Source organism: Stegodyphus dumicola, chromosome 1 (genome assembly GCF_044657685.1).
Source record: "Stegodyphus dumicola isolate Sdum_Otavi_A_Nest chromosome 1, ASM4465768v1".
Classification (NCBI taxonomy): Eukaryota; Metazoa; Arthropoda; class Arachnida; order Araneae; family Eresidae; genus Stegodyphus; species Stegodyphus dumicola.
Window position 1 is genome coordinate 61,374,483 of NC_140768.1, and position 15,249 is coordinate 61,389,731.

A 15,249-nucleotide genomic window follows, 5' to 3' on the forward strand; every position below is an offset into this window, starting at 1 on the left:
ATAATAAACATATAGGGTATTTCTCCCACTCGCCTAGCGTGCCTTCGTGGTGTAGTGGCTCTGCACGCTGGGCCGGTACTCCAGAGGTTCGTGGCTCAATTCCCGGAGAAGGTGGTTGCTCATTTTTCATTTCCTTTGCTTCCAAAAAAATATCTAATGTCTGTACAGTTGCGCCCGAACTAAAAGGGGGTTGGATGAGGATTTTTCACACCCAGGATTTTTTTGATTGGGTCCCCTAAAAATCCCAGTCGCCCTTTAAAAATGGGTGTATATAAGGTATCTCTCCCGCTTTCCTAGCGTGCCTTCAAGGTATGGTGGTTCTGCACGCTGGACCGCTACTCCAGAGATCCGCGGTTCGATTACCGGCGAAGGCGATTGCTCATTTTTCATCTCTCCGGCTTTTCCAATTAACCTAATGTCTCTACAAACATAATACATCAAAAAGCACAAATACGAAAAAATAAATCAAAAAGCACAATACTTACCAGTTTCAGAACTATTTTTCAATTTACACAAAATGCTAATTGATTTATGCACACATTTTACATTTTAAATGTTACGAATTCACGAAGTGACAAAACAGAGGGCGCTGACTAACAGCGCTCGAATGATGTTTTGAGAACCGAATAACAAAACAAAAGGAATTATATAAACAAACGAAGAAGTGTAACAATTGCTGCGATGTATATGTTTCGTGGACATGCAGTAAAAATAAAGTTTTGAGTTCTAACAGCAACTGGGGATTGATGAAGACCCACTTGGTAGCCTAATTAAATGTAAAATAAATTTGATTTAAGATTTAGACCTTTGTCTTACGAATGGCGTCCACGACAAAATGCCGGGTAGTTTCATTCAAAATTATAGCTGTGAAATACAGACTTTTAAGTTTTTATTTTAAATAAAGATTAAGTCTGTTAAAAGTTGAATGAGTGATTCTGTAATAAATATTTATTGAAGTTTGAATTATTTATAAAAATTTGCTTTACGGACAGCAATAACACTACTTTCGATTTCAATCATGGAAGAGCTTAAACGCTTTAAAAGATGTTTAAAAGCGAGTTTTACTAAGACTGTGAATAATTTAGATGAAAGACTTAAAGGTCGATACATCAAATGTAGATAAGATTATAAGGTATTTCTCCCGCCTTCTTGGCATGCCTTCGTGGTGTGGTGGTCTGCACTCTGGGCGCGCATTCCAGAGGTCCACGGTTCAATTTCCGGCGAAGGCGTTGCGCATTTTTCAATTCTCTTGCTTCCAAAAATTACCTAATGTCTATACAAGATTAGAGTTATTTCCTTTGAGCTTGAGGATAAAAGACAAAAAATATATACCTTGAATAAACAGGTATTAGATTACTTGAATAGTAAAGATGCGAAGTGTTTTAATGAAGAATTTTAAAAAGAAATCGAAACCATTGAATCAGACAGTGATTAATTTATATCTTTCAAAACGCAAGTAACTAGACTTGAACTTTAATGAATGGAATAACATTTAATCTAGAACTGTTAAAAAGAAATTTAAACTTCCTAAAATTTAATTAAGAAAGTTTAATGGCGATGTAAAAGAATGGTTAGGAGTTTGGGGCCAATTTTGAAAAATTAATGAATATCAGGAAATTAAGCTTGAAGATAAATTATCAGTATTATTATTATCAGTACGGAACTTGGATCTAAAGCTAGAGATGTTGTAGAAACTTTTCCACCTACTTCTGAAAGCTATAATTAAACTATCAAATATTTGAAAGCTAGGTTTGGGAGATATATTTAGTAGAAGTCTATGTAAGGGGACTACTTTGTTTGGTAATGGAAAATAGTAGTAATTATACAAATAAAATTTCTGTGCTTTAACTATTTGGTAATACAAGAAACACATTTACGTGCGTTAGAAAGTTTAAAGGTTATAACCGAGAATGGCTGGTATGCCGTATTCTCTTCTTGAATCCTGTTTACCTGACCACATTTTGAGAATATGGGAAAGAAATTTGGCTTTAGCTGACAAAGATATTTCTACAAATAAATTAGAACTATTAATGACATTTCTGAAGAATGAAGTTGAAACTGAACAGAATAACAATGGCCAAACAAACGTTTAACGTAGAAAGTCGATTACAAACGAAAGTATTTCCGATACATAAAAAGCGGAATGCAGTTCCAAAAGCCGCGGGGTTTTGAATAATCAATCGACAAAAGCAAACCCACAAAAAAGGGAAACTGTATTTTTTGCGGCCGGAATCACGATTTTGTTGAGCACAAATCCACTAAATATATGTTATTAGATCAAAGAAAACAGATTTTGTTAAAGAAAGGTGTATGTATGTTTTACATGTTTAACTCTACGTCATTTATCTAAGGACTGCAGAAAATGTGTTAAATGTAAATTTGTTAAAAATGTAAAATTTGTAAAAGTGTTTTAACAAAAGTTATTTACTTATATGTCCCAACCTAAGTGGATGTAAGGAAATCGAAAAGGATGAACATGACCAGAAGGCCAAAGCTAAAGGGCATACTTTGACGAATCAAACAATTATATTATTGGAAGCACTGTGATGGAAACGTTGAAGGTTCGAATTCGTAGAAATGAGAATGCTCGGCACAGTAAAGACCTCGTTGCAAGTAGGTTTCAAAGATCATATATTACAAAACAAAACTGGCTTCAGAGATGGTGTTATGAACTAGTGAGTGAAGGAAAAATGAAACATAGCCTTTTTGAAGGTTCGGAATCAGTTCAGGAGCATAAAAAGCAGAGAATACTAATAAGCAATATAGTAAATACTACTTATACATATAACTTTGAAGTTAATGATAAAAAAGAAATAAATGTTGCAACAGAAAGGAGTGACAAAGGGAATATGGATGAATACTTTTTAGACGACAAGGATTATGGATGAGTGATTATAATAATGACCAAGATCCTTTAAGGAAGTCTACAAAAATATAACTTCTTATCGGGGCAGATATTACTGGAAAGTTGATGACTGGCAGTGTGAGAAAATTGAAATGCGGATTAACTGCATAGGATGGACAGTAATGAGAGAATTAACAAATGTATATGAAAGTGCATTTACGTTTTATTCTTGTTGATTAATGGATGTGCAGTTGTCGATCTTTGGAAGTTAGTAGCTATTGATATCATCGATCCTTTAGAAAGCCTTTTGAAACAAAACTTGCAAGAGGCTATGTTATGTAAATTTCGCGAGACCTTAAAATCAGATAAAAATGGTAGATATGCAGTATCACTGCCGTGATTGAAAACACATCCACCGATTTCTATTGTCGAGAACTCTCTGAAAAAAGACTTTTGACTACTGTTCCTAAACTTGCTGTTAACGGCCATTTTAGTGATTGCTAAGAAGTTTCTAAGGACCGTGTATTACAAGGCGTTATAGAAGAAGTTCCGTTGCAAGATGAATTGGACTATATTTATCGCACCATCCAGTAATGAAAGATTCTTCCGCTCCTAAAATTTGTCTAGTGTTCGACGGTCCAGCACATGAAAGGAATTTTGTTTCACTCAATATTCTCGCTTAGAAAATGGTCCCATTCTGTTAGATCTGATTTCTTATACATTTTAAAGATTTCTTTTGAAAAGATACGAAGTAACAGCTGATGTACATCAAACATTTTTGCAAATTATTTTGAATCCATAAGTTAAACATTACAGGTTTCTGTGACATTGTAGAGTCATTAGGATTTATTTAAAAGCTGGAGAGATGAAAAATGAATTAGCAATGCCCTCGCCGGCACTCGAACCACGGGCCTCTCGAATACTCGTCGAGCGTGCTGATCAATACACCACGAAGGCATGCTAAGAAGGCGGGAGAAATACCTTATATACCCCCCAGAAAATGCAAAAAATTGTATTTTAATATTAGGCCTCGTGTGGGACGTAAAAGTGTTCAGACAGGTTAAATAAAAAAGCACACTTTTTATACTATCTTTAATGTCATTCATGCAGGCATATTTACTCAAGGTGCTTCGATAAGATTCTACAGAATGAAAGCCCATTATTCCAATTTAAAAAATGAATAAAATAACGCAGGTCTTTAGAATATATTTTAAGTAGCTTGGTAGCTTTTAATGAAAATATATGGAATTTAAATTTTCTTACGACAGCTTAGGAAAGATTTCAACAAAAATTTCGTTTGTTGCCATAGCCGAATAAGACCAAAAATACATGTATTATATAATAATAACCGACTATAATTCTAGTTAGATATTATTTCCTATACAAATTTCTTAAACAAAAGGAATGCTTATAGACCAGAAAACATTATAAAATCAAACCATTATTCTCTACCAAGGTACAAAATCATAGTGCATTAACTCCAGCTGTTAATTAAAATAAAATAATGGAATAAAAATTACAAGAATTTTTTGTTCAATTTTTCTTAAATTACATCAGTTAAACATATGATAAATTATATCATTTAAATGTATTATAAATTACATCATTTACAAATATTACTAAAAATAAATAAAGTTACAAATTTTTAATGAGTATGTTCACTGTTTTTAAATCGAACATTTGTTAATTAATTATAGCTGTAATTTGAAAGAAATATAAAAGATCTTACTCCATGTTGAATAGCAACACTTTAAGAACTGACTATTGGCCAAGACGTGTAGAAGTTAAGATCTTATCATTCTTAGATTACCAAAACTTGTCATGCCACTTGGCCACTACTTACCTTAGACACAAAAACCTGAAACGAATTTCTAAATCGATATCATCCTCCTCGGTTAAAATTACTCCAGATGTTATAAAATATTTGAAAACTGTATTGCTATAATCAATTTTAAGTTTTCAAATCTGACATTCTAAAAGAAATATTTTACTTTAAAAAGACATTCATTTAGGATTACCGGTTTCATATACCATCTGCAAAACAGCAAAATTAGGAGTTCAGTATTGCGGTTTCTAAATCGATACTTAAATTTCAAAGCGAAAATGATTTAATACTCTAAGCGGCAAGGCCTTATATGTACGGCCTAGAATGTTTTTTGTGATATCTGCAAGAATGTATATACACGTGAATATTAAAATATGCTAAATAAATTAAGGCAATATATCAAAAGTACATAAATCCAGGTATGAATTACCAGGAGAGTTTTTAGATTAAAATAAAAAAAAAATTGTTCTCATACTAGTTTTGGGGAATTTGTGCCTTCTTAGCGAAAATCTTAGCCGCGCAGAGGATTAAGTAATATGATGGTGACAACTTTTTTGCAAGACCATTTATCAGTTTTTCGAAAAGAAGTCTTTAGTGCGAAAATAATTGCTTGCTTATCTGAATTTTCTTCGCACAGGATTCTTAGAAGATTTACAATATTGTTACGAAATAGCCAGTTGCGGTAAGACAGCTTTTCCGAAAAGCGGGGTTAGAATTGCCAGAGTTGGCGCGGAATCACCCATTGGACGACAAAACTGGCGACGTGAAATAGACAGAGCGAGAACATTCTAGAACGAATCCTTACTGGTTTTCCCGAGAATGTTCTTTAAGGCAGGTCAAAAGTTATATATACCCTGCTTGTACGTGGAGTAGGAGAGTATCTAGAGTATATTGAGTCCAGTAGTAGTGACTTGAGTTCAGAGATTAGCTTGAGAGAGACCGAACCGCCTCGGGAGCTGTATTTAGTGCTTTGCCGTGAAGCTGTCTTCACCATTGTAGCCTGAAGGCTGTGTTGCTGTTTGTTTCAGCGTGTTTGTCGTAGTTTTTCGACGGCTGTAAACGTGTCTTTGAAATTTTCTTGTGTAATAGTGGCGAATAAATTGTGTTTCGATTCTTCATCAATGTTGTTGCGCACTCCAAATCCACGAACCCGTAGAACGCAACCATATGTATATTTTCATTGAAACGGCTTCATATAACCAAGATTATGCTTATATGGAAACCTATGGAATTTGATTCATTTCGTAAACGGGAACCCTGCAACTTAGTTCAAAATGTACTGAAAAACCAAAAGAAAAACCCTTACCTCCAAACCTAGGTATTCTAAGAGATCTTCCAAAGTCTTCGAAGTATTAGACTTTTGTTCGAAGGCTGAAAGTCGGCGCTGAGTGCCTTTCTTCTCGCCATATTGAATTTCTTCCACATTGATGAATTTAAAATGGCCCACTTGATTCCTCAACCTGCCAACCCAATATCCGGAACTCGATTTTGCGAGAATATCGATGATATCTCCTTTCTGTAAATTGATGAAAGTTCTTTTGTAAAAGTGTTGAATTATAAAATACAGTTTTGTTGGAATAAAGATGACAAATTTAAAGAACAAAATGACATGAAATTCATTTTACTTTTTTTCTTTTATTTAGATTAAGATCATTTCGTAAATTTAGGAAAGAAACCCATTTAAAAAAAGGTAATGAATTTAAAATTAAAATGCTGCTTACATACACTTTTAGGAGTTTGTTTTAGCATTTTTCAGTCGCAGATATTCTTAAAGATTCGGAAACGCAAGTTAAAGGAAGATTAAAATCCTGAAATTAATTATGAAATTATTCATTAATATCTTCCATGTCTTTATCTCAAATGTTATGTACAAGAACAATCGTTTTGAATATCGTACAGGATAACCTATTAAATAGAGATAAAAGGTAGTCCATATATTCTTGATTGAGATAAAAGATAGTCCACATATTTTGATATCTAATCAACGATGATATGTGAATCAAATTACTGAAAATATTTATGCATTTATGAAGTGTCAATGGATCTCCAGCATTTATGAAGTATCAATGGATCTCTAAAGTGTGTATTATTAATAAGTTTTAAACATTAAGTTTTACCAAGAATTAAATGTAAGCTAAACACTGTCCTGCCTTCTCTTGCTTCACGACACATATAATCACTCAAATTAGAAGGGGTTATCAAATTAATTATAAGAAGCATATTGTGCAAATTGAGAACATGCGAGAGAGTTTAAAAGCTAAACAGATTAACTTGTAATAACTTGTGCTTAACGGAGTGAAAGCCGGATGCTGCCTTCGAAACGCTGCGCTAGAAAATCTCAGTTGCATTTGTAGGAGGCAGTATTATTCTCAGTTGGGCCCATCAGCGGCCGAGCGGTAAAGTCGCTGAACACTGGTAGTTCGGTCCGAGGTTCGAATCCCGTGAACGGGCTGGCTGCATGGGTGTTTTCGTGGTTTTCCCCATGTGTAAGGTGTATACGAGCCAGTTTCCCTTAAAAAGTCCTCCCCGAAGGCATCCCTCCCCTTAGGCAGATAGCCCTAGTGTGCTTTGCCATAATTAAAATACACCGTACACACCGTATTCTCAGTTGCTATGCAAAGTTAGTAAGTTATTTTAAGTGCTCAATTGATAAGGGGGAAAAGCGCAGAGTTTTAAGGACTCTTGTTTTCGTAAATAGCAATCCTTATTGTTGTTAAATTATAGACTCTGCTTCGTATTGTTATTTAATTTAAAACTGCTTATGTTTAAAGTCGGTCAACAGCTTAGGGCGGCGACAACTAGCCAACTGTCTTAGGTATAGCTTTGTGTGAAGTACTGTTCGGTAAACTATCTAAGAACAATTGAACAGCAGAATTTTAAGTATGCTCTTCTTTTTAAGAATATAGGCGAAACTATCTGCTTAAAATGCGCCATTTCTTCAGCAAGTGTTCATCAGGGTGCACTGGATTTCTATAAGGAAATGCATATTTTATAACAATAAATAGACAAGAAATGTACAGACTATCATCCATTTTGTTTTCTTATTTTAATGTAATATTGCTAGAAATTAACGATACTGTACTTAATTGAAGTAATATTATAGCATATATTAATTTACTGCAAACTGGAAAAGTCAGAGTTTCTGCATATACAGATATATGTTTATGTTGAAAGAGCATATCATTAGTCAAAGTTGTAATGTTACAGATTGAACTTCTTTGCGAAGTTGTGAAAAGCCCTGAGGTCCTAATTCCGTCAATTAGTTATGAAATATGAAAATCACGGAACGAAAAAAAATCTGCTCGATTCAAGACAGCTTTTGTTGGCTTCGATTTAGAAAAGTATTATTTCTGATACTTCGAACAGTTTCTGCTCATCGTTTAGATATTTAGAAATCCGACCACTTTCTTGCTAGTAAAGCGGAGTTTCTGATATCCTGGACAAGTGAGATAAACATTCATTTGGATATCCTAAAAATCCTGATAATTAGATCATGGAAGTTAAGAAATTTAATTTTTCTGCTTTGTAATATTTGTTTTAACAAATTTAATCGAATTAAAAATAAAATATTTTCATTCCCGGAAAGAAAATTCAAGCGCACACGTTTTCTGAGCAAATTAAAGGATGAAACTATTTTTAATGTGCCTGAATTTAAAAGCCATTATTCAATAAGAATTAACAAGAGAAGTAAATTTTATCTGATTAAAACTAAGAACATACTTTTCTTTTTTTTTCTGCACTTGTAATACAAAAGCTATTTATCTGCTTAAAAACATATAATTATTCCTAATTAACTAAATTTTATCTAAGAAATATATGCCTATTGATTTAAATTAATAAGATTAAATGAATCTAGGATATCTTATATAATATTAAAACTTTAAACTTACGGCTTGTAATACGATTTAAAAAATTACATATATTCCATTCAAAATTTTCTTCTGACTCACGTATCTAACAGAAAAGTCCTTACATGTCTGAAAGCTACTGGATTTGTTTTTATTTACCAATTGTACAAATTAATAGAATCTTAAGAGTCAGGAGGTCTTTGCTAATTTTATATCCTGGTATGATCGATTAATTTTTTGAAGTAAAAGTTTTCTGGGGAAAAATCCTAATTTAGACTTACTACTAGTATTGAAGAGCCTTTTGACCTTTAAATTTTTTGATAGTTTTCAGATCAACTGGCAGACGCCATGAGATTCTTCGATACTGTAGCTTATTTTATAGTTTGAGGTGCTTCACTTATTTCTCTCAAATGAAAGTTTTCTTGGAAGAGCTATCTAAGTAATAGACTTTCACCAAATATATTTTATAAACATTTTAGGGCGAACTATACATGGTGCACATTCATTTAATTAAAAGCTTTTTAAAAAGATGTAATCTACTGAATTATTTTTTCATATTACTCTTTTAATCAATGAAGAAAGAATAAAATCATACATATAAATAAATCATCAACAAGTTTAATCATATAAGGTTAGAAAGACGAACGATCGAGATGTGGACAGCTGGAATTCAAGGGGCATATTATAATTCATTTGAAACATGAAAACTCAGAAAAATCAAATTTGTGGCAACTGAAGTTAAAATTGATAGCATGCTTAAATAGTCCACATCGCAAATTATATTTCGAATGGAAGCCATTTAATACAGACTTTTATTGTCACGTGTTTGATTCATTGCAATAGTCACTAGAGCAACTGAACCACTAAAAATATCACAAGTAATAATATAAAAATATGTCCTACTTTGAAAGCTAGTCCATCTTTATCGTAAGGACTTGGGGTGCAGTCAACCAGTGCCCTGGCTCTGCTTAGCACTCTGCAAGGGTCAGGGAAATGCTCCTCCTCCCCCGTGTTGCTGAATCCCTGATTGCTGCTCGACATTGCACTCTGGTGATCTGAAACATATTAGAGTCGAGTGATGATGAATGAATACAAGTGTAAAAACAAAGGCACTTTTCGAAATGATTCGAGGTTGCTCCACCCTTTTCTGCCAGCCCCTTAATCTTTCCGTAATGGTTTCACCTTTTCCCCGGAGGTAGCGAAACGTAATGGTAGAAAAAGACCAACTTATTAGACGATGACTGATGCATTTATGAGAATCTTTGTGTGGCAATTTAATTATGGAGGATTTCATTTTAGTTGAATAAAAGTTCCAAATTACTTGTAAAATATCACTACTTGTAAAATAATTGTAATATACTAATTCAAAAGTCAAACAACAAAAATCAGCGTTGCATTTTCAAATTAAAAAAAATATGCTGATTTGAGAATATAACGCTGATTTTTGTCGTTTGACTTTTGAATTAGTATTTGTTCGGCGTGTTATTGTGTCTTAATTACTTGTAAATGTCAACATTCTCGAAAGTCAACATTTCATGATACAATTTTGGTCCAAGAATATTTTCTATTCTTCATGAGTTTAAAATCCATATGACTCGGCTAAACATTTGTCTCGTTTTAATGCAATGGTTCTGTTTTTCTGCCGCTGTGTCGCTGTTACACAAGTTTTGGTCAAATTTTACGAATATTTTAATGATACGCTTAAATGTGCTTCAGTTAGAGTCTGAGAATGAATTTGTGCCTATGCTAGAAATCATTATTGTAAAGAAACACTGTAAAAGAAATTAGGAAAAAGGGAGGGAGAAACCGCAAATTTGCGTTTCTTAAAATACTGCCTCTGCTTTGCAACGATAATTTAAGTTTATGCATTGTGCGTTTGATGACTGCAGTATAAGAAATTTGAGGTATAATAAAGTTTCATTTTACATTTTCACTGTTTTTGTGGTCGCAAAATAAAAACTCTAGGGAGGAAATAGCAGACATTCTGCTAAGATCATTAAAACGAATTCTAATTCATTAGTCTCAATAAATTACAGCGTACATTTATCTCAATAATTTATAAGTGCTGTATCGAAGTTTTACGTTGTTCATGGCGGTAGGTTCAACATTAGTTAATATTTACGGAAAATCAGGAATATAAGAATGTTGAAAAAGCTTTCAACTCAATCAGTAGTATCAGCTCACGTTTTGTGTTTCAGTTAGTAACACTAGGTAAAATTTGTAAAGGTTTTGTGAAGAATTATTTTAATTCCGAATATTTAAGTGTAACAATGCACTTTTTTAATACTCTAGATATTCCTTGTCTGCTGAAATTATGGTACATATAATTGAAAAATGCAGAAGATTCGTTTATGTTGCTAATGCGGTGCTATAAATCCACCCCAATATTGTTCACTTTTATCTTCTTATTTGATTTATATATATTCCTATAAAAATGCATAATGCACATTCTATTAAGCAGAGAGAAATAAACTTGGGAAAAGAGTCAGTTTTTATACAAAGTAATGTGGACATTTTCTGCCGCACTCTCAAAAGGCATGTTTTAACGTGCATTGCTTTTACGTTCTTTCCCTTTCAAAACTAAATTACTGCGTTTTCTTCCTAAAAGGTCGATTTATCACGCTCATTACTTTACTTATCTAAAGAGAAGGGCTTCATTAAATGCTCGAATTACGCAAAGCGGTTTGGCTACTGGCCAAACTGCTTGACCATTTATCACATTTCGTCCAGGAAGTTTCGGTCTGCATGCCTAAAGCCCTCCATTCTGACCGCGTATTTTAAAAATGGCAGACTATTTAGAATTTTAGATTTCTGTAGATTAATTTTCCATTAAGAAAAGTTCTAAAGATTTTAGTGATGGCAAAGAATTTATGGATCTTCATAATGTAAAAAAACTTCAGGTGGAAATTGTAACTAATTTACTGGCCTAAATATTAAATACAAAAGCAAATTAACGCAAAAATCTCATGCAAGTAAAAAATTAATAAAAAAAAAAAATAAAGATCTGAAAGCTTTCAGATTTTACATTGCACCCAAAGGGGCGTTTTTTAACGTTTTGTGTGTTACTTTTATTTATTACATATTATGTTCTTTGCACGTAAATTATAAAATTCAGTTCAAGGCAATACTGCAAAATAAATTTAAAATGAACATGTCTTTAGAATTTCCGATATACAGTTTCGCGCGCTAGAGATGAAAAAGTTCTTCTTTCCGCAAAAGTGTACCACTGCTCGCTTTGAAATCATTGAGTTTGTTAATCAAAAATTCGTTAAAGTTTTAAAAAATATGAATTCGATAATAAAACAGATTCCAAATTTGGTCTTCCAGATGCCCATATTCAGTTGGAAACCTACGTTATTAAAAATTTGATGGCTCTAACTACCGTTGTTTAATCACAATGCGAGAAACATTCATACATTTATGCAGATTCTTCATTATTGAATTTCTTTAAATATAATACAGGACTTTAATATTTGGTGGCAACAATTTGAGAGGTGAACCGATATTTATAGTGAATCAGCGCAAAATCCCAAAACGAAATTAATAGTCTTTCTGGGCAAATTGCATCTTTGGACTAATAAAAGCTATATTTTGAAAAAGAAACTACAATAACATATTATTTGAATCATATTCTCTAATAAAACTATGAAGCAAATGCAAATAATAATGAATAGTACCTAGAAAGTACCTAGAAAATATATAGTACCTAGAAAGTACCTAGAAAATATAATGTTCCATCATCATTTTTTATCTTATTTATTATATTAGCGTTATTTTAACCATAATATGTAAGAAGAAATTATAAATTTAATTTATAGTCGCCCCTTAAATCTCCAATTTAATTTGGTTAATTTATTTTGGTTTAGAAATAGCAACATACTTATAACTATAAATTAAATAATATAAATTAAAGCTGCCAATGCATGCCCTTTCCAAAAGTATATTTTTACTTACTACCATTTATCTATTCCATTAAAAGTCGCTGACTGAACTCTACTTCGTAAGTGAAATAAATTAATGCAATATAAATAATCATTTTGCTACAAATATTTTTAAGGGTTAAGGCTGGTACAGATGAAAGTAACTCAGTTGCAGAAGCCACATCAAACTCCTAGGTCATAAAAACGGTAATCCAGGAAAACGGTGATATTATCGTTTATTCTATAAGGTATTTCTCCCGCCTTCTTAGCATGCCTTCGTAGTTAGCGTGCCTTCGTGATCAGCACGCTCGGTGCGTATTCGAGAGGTCCGAGGTTCGAGTTCTGGCGAGGGCATTGCCTAATTTTTATGACTCCTGCTTCAAAAGAGTCCTGATGTCTCTACAATGGCTCTCGAATTAAAAAAATGTGGTGGGTGGATGATGATTCTCCACCATCAGGATTTCGCGACTGGGTCCCCTAATTCCTAGTCGCCCTTTAACACTGAGAGTATATAAGGTATTTATCCCGCCTTCTTAGCATGGTTTCGTGGTGTAATGGTCAGCACGCTCGGCGCGTATTCAAGAGATCTGAGGTTTGAGTCCCGGCGAGGACACTGCACATTTTTCATGACTCCTGCTTAACAAAATCCTAATGTCTCTACAGCTCTCATTATCGCTGGATTCATCATTGGTGCAGAAAATAAATCTGTTTAATGTTGATAATTCGATCCAGGTTCAAAACTCGGGGAACGGCTGACTGAATGGGAGATTTAGTTTTTCTTAAGTATAATATAAATATGAGCCAGTTCCCTTAGGAAATTCTCCATGCAGGCGTCTTTTCCCTTAAGTTGATAGCACTTCTGTGTTTTATTATATTTAATTAAACAAACACTCATACATTTCTTGGCGTACTCACAGAATTTCTGAACGATTTAATGGAAGATTTCTATTGAATTTCTCTTTCATTCGTTTCTTACGTTTTCTACATTTTCCAAATATGTGCTGATATAGTGTCCTTTAAAGTAAGATATCCCTTTAGGAACCAATCAGTAACTTGTAAAATGTCATATCTTGTGAGTAAAGGAATGATTAACAAAAATAATATTTTTCTTTATTATCAAAATTTTAATGATAATTGCAATGGACAAAGATCAATAAAATTTTTTTACCCTATCGAGTTTCTTTAGTTCTAACCTGAAACATCAGTCTATTGCTCCCTTGCAGTATATAACAAAGTCTATTATCTTTCCCTTTTAGCGAAAATTTCTTGCAAATTGTTTTCTGCCAATTTGAAAAAAAATCATTTACATGGTTTTTCATTCGAAACTTCTAAAAAAATATTTATAGGTGGTTACTGGTAATTAACATCAGTTACGTGGTTGCCATTAATTTGTTTAAAAGGTTAAGGATCATTGATGCCTATGTTAATGAAATCTTTATTATTTATTGTTTTTATGTTATTGGATAACATGTAACAGCAGAAATCGATTGTATGAGTTCAAAAAAAATTTTTTTTTAATTCCTTTCAGTATAAAAATGATAATTTAAGATATAAAAGTTGAGACATTTTAGTAACCGTTATAATAAATATTACTCGGCATATTCACTGAGGTTCAACAGATGAATTCAGTCTTAAAACTTTGCAGATGTTATATATGTGCACTTTTGCGATGTCTGTCTAATTGACTTCATTGTGTGATTATAACTAGCACCCAGTGACTATTAACCCTTTCTAGTCAACTTCAGCTTTAATCTAGAACATTTCTATTGCAACTTCCAACACCAGCATTAAGGATGCGTTTGTGTGGCATTTTCTAGATTTATATACTGGTATTCTCCCTCTCCGGGAAGCTCAATTCACAGTTATGTTTGCCCATGCGTATTTCTGTCACCCCATTTATCTCATTTATCCCATAAGGATAACCACGGCTTTCCATAATGGCATTTAAATGTGCTCCATGAACGCTCGTTTACTAAATTCACACTTTTGCAGCTGACAATGTTCGCAGATTTGGTCATTGTCATAGGGGGGGGGGCATATTTGAGGTTCAGAATGAAATGTTAAAAGCATACCTTTTGTAAAATTACGCATCAGTTGTGAAATCGCAGCTATACGTACACGAAAATATATAGTTGGGTTTAAGTAACTACAGAGGAAATATGTATAAATATAGTATCATGTTTTATCTTCTAAACTATTTTTCTGATTTTTGTTTACTTGTTTAACTGTGAATCATTACAAGTATTACAGCACCTTATCAGTCGGATTTTGTTATGCGCTATAATTTTACGTATTGAAAGAACACACATTTTTTTCTTTTTCAAATTTAATGTGTAAAATAATATCATACGGTAGAGTCATTAGGCTATTTTGAAGCAGCAAAAGTGAAAAATGTGCAATGCCTTCTTGACTCGAAACTGTACCTCTCAAATACGCGCCGAGTGTGCTATAGTTACACCACGAAAGCATTTTGGAAGGAGGGTTCCCCTTTTAAAGGGCGATTGGGGATCAGAGAACACAATCACCAAATCCTGGTGGCGACGAATTATTGTCCACCACCTTTTAGTTCGGGCGCCAGTGTAGACTCATTATGTTATTTTGAAACAGGAAATATGAAAAATGTGCAATACCCTCCCCGGAACTAGAACCTGGACTTCTCGAATATGCGCCAAATGTTCTACCTTTACACTACGAAGGCATGCTGGAAGGAGGGAGAAAATACCTTATAATGCAATGGAAATAAATGTTTTAGTTTTAAATGTTGAAAAATATTTGGGATATGTAGATCCATGCTGCTTTCCCATGCTGCTG

General features: G+C 33.2%; 2 protein-coding genes across 3 annotated transcripts in view; one reads left to right on the plus strand and one right to left on the minus strand.

The window, feature by feature from the left end:
* Window positions 1-15,249, minus strand: part of LOC118191029 (SAM and SH3 domain-containing protein 1-like) — an 810,623-nt gene that overhangs the window by 69,620 nt on the left and 725,754 nt on the right. Inside the window, exons 11-12 of the mRNA XM_085815408.1 lie at window positions 9,422-9,573; window positions 5,977-6,186 (exon numbers count right to left, since the gene is read on the minus strand). Coding sequence (XP_085671534.1) covers window positions 5,977-6,186; window positions 9,422-9,573 — 362 coding nt within the window. The remainder of the gene's footprint in view (window positions 1-5,976; window positions 6,187-9,421; window positions 9,574-15,249) is intronic.
* LOC146999103 (uncharacterized) overlaps window positions 1-15,249 on the plus strand; it is a 101,181-nt gene that overhangs the window by 12,467 nt on the left and 73,465 nt on the right. The window lies entirely within an intron of this gene.